Genomic DNA, 8,365 nt, shown 5'->3' on the forward strand with positions numbered 1-8,365 from the left:
TAATATTAATTAATTAATTAATTTTAATTTTACGTTTTAAAGTTTAACTTTACGTTGTCGTCTAATATAATATATATATATATATTATATATATATATAGTAATATATATATATATATATATATATATATATATATATATAAAATATATTTTACACATTCCATATTTCGCACTTTTCTGTATTTCATTCATTCAAAAATAGATTACATTCTAGATAACTACATAAATATTTTTACTTTGATATTAATGTCTATTATGCAATATAAAGGATGTTCGCCGGTTTCGTACACATTTGGCAATCAACTCTCAAGGCGTCTTTATTCACACGTTAATTAAATCGTTTGTTGGCGATATGTTGATTGTGAATGAAAAAAATCGACTATTATGAATCCGAGATTCGGCCTTCTGATCGAAACCAGTTAAATGTATCCGATGGTTGTGATTTGATAATTAAATGATTAAAGGATTTTTAAACAAGGGTTTTGTTTCACTATATAACAACAAAGGAATTTTAGCGCAACGATCTGATCGAGAATATCGGTTCTAGTATGATAATTAAATGATTAATCGAATTTCAAGCAGTATTTCGTTTTATTGTAACATTAAAAGAGTTTTTATGCATTTACTGCAATTTACATTAATAGATTACATGAAAAAGATTTGATAAAAAGTAGTCATCGAATAAAGTGATTGTGCTCTCGCCGGATTGCATTCGACCAGATCTGGTGGAATGTAAATGTTTTTTAGTGATTTAACATCGGTTACAATTTGTTACGTTTGAATTGCTACGCTCAGATGAGCTTTGGTCAACGTACCAGCATTGCATATAAAAAAATCTCGCGTTTTAGTTTCACTTTTTATAATGATGATGTAATACTCGAATGTTGCTAGCAGCGATAATTTTATAGTTATCATTTTTTTAATTGCGCAACATTGTTACGTAAACGATATATGCTATTGACGATTAAATATAATATTTTAATTGACGTCAGACGCTTCGTGATATTAAATTTAGTTTGACTCAAGAATAAATTGGAAGAAAACATGCTAATGTTCTTTACTTTATATTTTTAACAAATATTGAATAATGTCGATTATATTAAATGATTATTACGGACAAAAGTATTATTTCGATTGAGGTATTATAAAAAAAATAATAAGTTTGTTATGCCATTATAATTTTTTTCTGATACGAAAGTCATGTTAATGTAACTAACGTGATTTTCATGGAAATGTCAGAAAAAAATCATATAATGGCATAACAAACTTATTTTTTTTTTTTACATAACATATGGGCTCGCATAATTTTTATATCATTATGAATTCAGTGTTGTGTGCAAAATAGCATATATCTATGAACACGGATGTGACTAATGCTGATGTTAATGAATAAAAAGCATCTTTGTTTGTCTTACATTGTAGAAATCTCACGTTATTAGCGAATTTTTATTCCATCTGCGTGTGAAATATTCTGCTTAACAAATCTGAATCATCACTGTTTCTGCGTACTAGCATGCTAATGCGTTTTTTAATGCTAGTAGTTCATGACAAAACAACGATATCCTTTGAATTCTCGGATATTCTTTATTACTAATTCAGTCAGAATCTGATAAGAATCTAAAATTTATTTTTCGCGAAATAATAAAATCCTTGAAGGAATCGTTTCTTATTTTGAATTATTTCAAAAATCAAACTTAATTTTTCTTATTTGAAACTGACATTAGAGATCATAGATTTTTTTACACGAGACAGTGCGCTTCTGTTAGATATATTTGTATTTATGAGAATAATTAATAACGTGTTTTGATGATCATTATAAGCATAAGTTATATTATGAATTCGACAGTCTGAATAGTAAGAGTTTATCTACTTGTTGAACTATATATTTCCTAATAATTACGTAATATCGTAATGTCATCTCGGATATTTATGTTAAAATACAGTTATCGGACATGCCTTTGTAATATTGTTCTTCTTTGAAACATTTATTAATGCAATTTGCATTTTCATAAAAACACGCCAGTACAAATTTGTCATTTCACAGTAAACGATATCCATAAATTATTATCTAAAAGGTCGATCGAAGTGGGATAATGTAAAGCAATAATCTATTTGTATAATCTATCTTCTGTATATCTGATTAAAAATTTAGGTCATTGCGTACTACAATAAATTTATTCGCATTAATTTACGCGAGATATTTATGCAAATTAGTGATAATCGACCGTGATATTTAGAATTTTTTTACGACTTACGTGATTCCGATTCGAGAATTATTTAAATGGTATGACGATTTAAAGACTTCATGTTTTACTTCCATCAATCAAATACTTTCAACCGCTGCATTGGCGAGGAAAGGCTTTTTCAAAGCTCTCTAATATCGTTATCTAACATCTATCTACTTAAACTTTCCATCCATCGCCTCATCCTTAATTGATACCGTTGTATCGTTGTATTTACGTTTTCACTTTCATTGAACGCTGACGATACAGTGCTTCTTTATTCAAGCATCATTATTTATTATGACATCTAGATTCCTAAATGCCAAAAAATTTATTGCTCTACTTGTCTAACGTTCATAATTTAAGTCATTCGGTCATAATATTTAAATTCTTTTGAATAAATTCAATTTCGAATTAATTGATTTTCGATTGGTATGATTAAATAAACCAAGTCGACATCGCTTCGATACTTAAGAAACTATCAGAACGACTTCTCTCATCAAAGTAAATAAGTAATTCTTATTACATCATTAACATAATCAATTTAACTTATTCGCGACATAAAATCAATGATTTACTTGATGATGAAATTCAAACTTAAATGTTACGATATTTTCTAGTTGTTACATCAAATCCATCATACAGATAATTTCTCCATTATTTCATAGTTACATAAAACGCATAATATGTAATTACATATAATAATAATTATTATTTATTACGCTAATATTAATTATTAATATAAATTATTTTTGTAATAATTAAGATACACATTAATTAATGTTAATTTTTATTTAAATATTTTATATAGTATATGATCATACAGGAAGTTAATCTATTATAAGCAGTAGTTTAGAATGAATTAAGTTTAAAATACAGTCTTCGATCGTTGAAAGTAGCAGAGATTTATTTTTATACTACACACAAAATGATATTTTGTTGCTCCAGCTATTGAATTTTTTTAAATATTGCTATTAATTATTGCTATTTTTTGTATCTGATAAAAAATTATGCATCATACGCATAGAATTTATAGCACAAATCTAAATTCTATCTCTGTCTTCTATATGATTAGATGCAATACATATCCAATATCATAGTATTTGCCAAAAATTTATCTATTTTAGCTAATTTTTCGTACTTAGATCATTTTCGCTATAACTGCAAGATCACTTTTTTAAGTATATTGATTCTATCTTAATTTTTAACTTTAAAAAACAAATTTATTATATAAAGATAATAATTAAATATTAAATCTTATAGGCTCATATATGAGAACCACAATCTATCCCGAGTAGAAAAATTTCACTGAAATTATTTCACGTTTTGGAACACTTTTTAATTTTAAAGAAATTTTAATAAATTTCAGAGAAATTTCAGCAAAATTTCATAAAAATTTCAGTGATTTTTCAATATGTTAACTGAAAAATTCACTTTCGGTGAAATTTCATCAAATTTTCAGCAATTTCGCTGAAATGTTTCAAAACGTAGGATAATTTCAGCGAATTTTTTCACCAAGGGTAGAACCAAATGTCTAAATGGTTTAAACTGGCTCTGAAGTCCTTGTATAATTCTCTGTGAATTTATATTCTACTACGTATTATATTCTACTACGTATGTAGTAGAATATAGTATCCTTGTGCGCTCCGAAATGATTTTTTGGTCTTGAAACGTAAACTATACTAAACTACTGCAGTAATATCATGATTAAAATATTAATTTTTTTCATCTTTACCTTCTTAAATTTGTTAACATTTTTACATAAATATGTAAATTATTCTAAAAGTAAATAAAACTTGGTGAGTAGCGATGTCAATTGAAAGATTGACATCGCAAGGTCGACTTACGGAAATTAGTTGCGGTATTTGCGACGTTACCAATTCCACCGAGCAGGCTGGAGGGCAAGGGCTCGGCCGGTGATGCGTGTACCATCGCCATGACAAGGGCGATACGCATCATCGTCGGGACTTGTCTCATTACACGACACTTCATCGTTCACGTATGACAGCTTTTTAGATAAGATCGCCGCGGAAAATACGGAAAAAGAGACCGATCCGCTCTTGTGAGAGCAGGAAAGCTGACTGACAAGATGAAAAACCGACGTCGCGTTGATAGCGTTTGCTGCTACACGAATCACTGCCGCTCCTGGTTTGCACGCGCGTGCACGTGCGTATGTAGAAGTGCGAGCGTGTCCAGCGAAAGTGAACGCTCACGCACGCGAGTGCGCCGTTCGCATCGCGGTTTACACGCTCGGTTCAGCTTCTCGCGCCGAATTGAGCTCGGATGATTGCTCCAAACAGGACGGGTCTCTGTTGTTGGAGAATCGTAAATGTCTTTATATTTCTGCGAATTTTGCATGGATATTAACAGAATTCTTTGAATTCTTTACTGCAATTTATTTTTATTAAACCGTGATATTTGCTGTAAAATATAATATAATTTCAAATATTTATATGTCCGCAAATCTTTTACAGTCATTTATAAAATTTTTTCGTTTGACCGACGAGCATGATTTATACATGATATTTAAAAACTGACAGTATTATACATCAATATTATATAATTTTTACTCAATGTAACTTGTGTACAACATGTGTTATATTTATATTGTTGAGAAATTATAATATTGTAAAATTACTGTTAATTTGTTTTTATTAATAGATAGTTCTGTTGTTAGTCACTGTTTCATCATTATTTTATTAATATTTACGAAGAGGATTCTTTTATTGAATCGATTTGGCTTATCGATTAGGTATGCCGAATGCACAAAAAACACGACCGAATGACGCAACTTTTAGCTTCGTATGTATTATTACAAAATTGACCGGTTTCGGTGAGAGATAGAATTAAAAAGAGATGAGAGATCAGAGTTAAACTGGGACTAAAGTGACCGACGCGCTGGTGAAATCAGCCGCATATCACACATGATTTTCTTATAGTCATCACTTAACGTATACTTATCTGGATATAATGTTTTTCCTGCTCTCACAAGTGCACGGATACGCTTCCACGCGATGTTGAATTATCCTACGACATAAGTGAATAGAAATCTATTATTAGCGCGTTCACGTGTTACGGATCCCATCACGCCGATTTGATTCTTGCTGTATATACATGTATACAGGGTGTTCCACAACTATCATAATACCTGAATTGCATATTATGAATTAAAATTGAAAGTTAATCGATACGAAAATATTGAGGTCACGCCAGTGACTTTGTTTTTAAATTAATTGATAGATAGCGATCTTAGTGTAGCTTAAACCTATAATTTATGCATTTGCGTGGCGATTTGTTAGTTACTATCAATTTTTACAATACAATTATTGATATTTACTGTGCAACTGATTTTGTCTTTTACTTTTTTCTACATAAATACTACCTACATATGTATCAATTAATAATGTGGAGTTGTTTTTTTGATATTTATATTCTTTTTTATATAATTTTATTTAATATATTTTTATTTAATATAATTTTTTAATATAATTTTTTAAAATACTTTTAATTAATAATTCTTTTTAAATGTAATTAATAATTATTATTTTCAGTTAATTATTTTCATGTTTAAAAAAAAAGGATTAAATAATTTGTATGTAAAGTTTGCTTTTGATAATCTATAATTTATGCCATAGGATATAATATTTTAGGATAAAATTATATGTACAATTTTATATATACTGTTTTATGTATGAATATATATATAATATATTTTTTGATTTTTAATGTTTTTCGTATTATTTAATTAGAAGATATAAAACATTATAAATAGAATTCTATTTTGACACAAATTACAAATTGTTTAATAATAAATATATTTAATAATAAATGTTTTTATTTATGCACGCATGTTATATTACAATACTATTTTATTATACATTATGTATTAATACATTATTGTTTGTCGAATAAGAATTTTAAAAAATACTATAATATTTCTAATTAAGTTATTAAAATTTTCGAGCGGAATTTATCATTGTATTAGGTCAAGTATTATAAAACGACGCGTAAAATATACTGTATAATACACTCTAAATTTTGGGGAATGAAATTTCACTCAAAGGGAGTGAAATGTTACTCCTAGCGATCGTGATAGTTGCGCCAGTCCGGCATTTCTAATTCAAGGGGGGAGTGAAGTATTCAATTGAAATGAATTTTTCATTCTTAGGGAGTGAAAAATCACTCGAAGCGAGAGTCAATTTTTAATCTAATGCGGAATAAATAATTTCACTCTCTCGAAAGGATTGAAATAATTCAGTTTTATAAGAATGAATTTTTCTTTGATTAAAAACAAAAATTACCATTAAAATTTCTTCTATTATAAGAGTAGTGCACTGAGAAAAAAATATAGTTAATTTTAATAAATATTTAATTCAATACTGCCAACTAAACATTTACTTACAGTAAGTAAATATTTGTTCAATAAAAAAAATGATGGTTAACTCAAATTAACATTTCTTGTATCAAATAAATATATCTTTATATTTAATAAATATTTAGTTGGCAGTATTCAATTAAATATTTATTAATTAAAATTGACTATATTTTTTATTGACTATTTTTTTTCAGTGTGAGTAGTGAAATAATAAGTTTATAATTTTAATTAACTGCCTATGTTACGTATTTAAAATACATATGTATATGTATATATATTTTAAAGACAACATATAGACAGTTAATTAAAATTATATAAACTTTTATTATTTTACTACTCATTACCCTTTTAATAGAAGAATTTTAATAGTAATGTTTTTATTCAAAGAAAAATTTATTCTTGTAACACTGAATTATTTCATTTGAGTGATTATTTTTGCTGCATGCAATTCTAAAATAATTTATATTAGTCAAAATACATATACTAAGTATAATAATTAATACACACACACACACACACACGCACGCACGCACGCACGCACGCACGCACGCACGCACGCACGCACGCACGCACGCACACTAATCCTTTTTATTCTACAAAAAATTTTTTAAATGTAATTTTTAAATATTATAAATTAATAATTTTTTTTACTCTATATTTAAAAAATATACTATATTTAAAAAATATAAATATTTTATTCAAATATACTATATACCATACTATTATATAAAAATATTCAATAATCAAACGTTATAATAATATTATATTTCTAAAAATTGATTAAAGATGGGATTGTATATAAAATAAAATAAATCTCATACATTGGAATACAATAAAATTTCATTGAATTTATATACACTCAACTACATGTATAAATATATTATAATGTATATATATATAAAATATTATATAAAATATTATATAAAATATATATATAAAATATATATATAAAATATTATATATATATGTGTGTATGTATGTATATATGTATAAAGGCTTCTTTTATTGAATAAAATTTATATTTGGTTAACATTAATGCATGACTACGACGAAAATGAATTGAGAAATTTCTAACTCCATATAAAGTTTTCTTGCATATGAAACATATCAGTCCATTATCCATTGTATTATAATTATATTAATTAAGAAGGATTATTATATAAGGAAGATTATTATAAGGATTGGAATAATATATTTATTTCCAATTAGCTTTTGCAAAAAAATTACTATAATGATTATCAATAAACAATTACTAAAAATGATTCATATTATTTTGAATTGCTTAGATAACAAAAAGCGAAGATAATAATGAAGTTTTTATTTTGGATATTTTGTTAAAAATGAACAATAATTTGCAATCTGTGTAATAAATTCATAATAGCATGTAATTAATAACCATTCAATAATCAATTATGAATCAAATCAAATGAATATTATTATAATGTTACTATTATAAGCTTATTATTCATTGAAATTTCAATGCATAAAAGTTTTTTATTATAGCCACAAACTAATTCTTTCATTATTCGAGTCTTTAAACATTTAATATGATATATTTGTTATTAAGATGTGTGAAATACTTACTCCAATAAATCAATAATCTCATTCTATATATCATGGCAGCGTAGAAATTCTCCTAATTTTTTTGGATCATTTAAAGTTTCCTACAATGATAAAATTTTTAAATTATTGGGTCGTCCGGAAAGTTCGTCTCGCAAAAGATTTAAATATAATAAATGAAATTAAAAATTTAAATCTTCTGCGTTTCA

At 26.4% G+C, this 8,365-nt stretch overlaps 1 protein-coding gene across 1 annotated transcript in view; it reads right to left on the minus strand.

Annotated features, from left to right (window-relative positions):
• The window catches only part of LOC105621075, a 10,652-nt gene extending 6,439 nt beyond the window's left edge, over positions 1 to 4,213 (minus strand). The window contains exon 1 of the mRNA XM_012202546.1: positions 4,069 to 4,213. Within this exon, the coding sequence (XP_012057936.1) occupies positions 4,069 to 4,213 (145 nt within the window). The remainder of the gene's footprint in view (positions 1 to 4,068) is intronic.
• Between the last annotated feature and the right edge of the window lie 4,152 nt (positions 4,214 to 8,365).

Source organism: Atta cephalotes, assembly GCF_000143395.1.
Source record: "Atta cephalotes unplaced genomic scaffold scaffold00032, whole genome shotgun sequence".
In the NCBI taxonomy this organism is placed as follows: domain Eukaryota; kingdom Metazoa; phylum Arthropoda; class Insecta; order Hymenoptera; family Formicidae; genus Atta; species Atta cephalotes.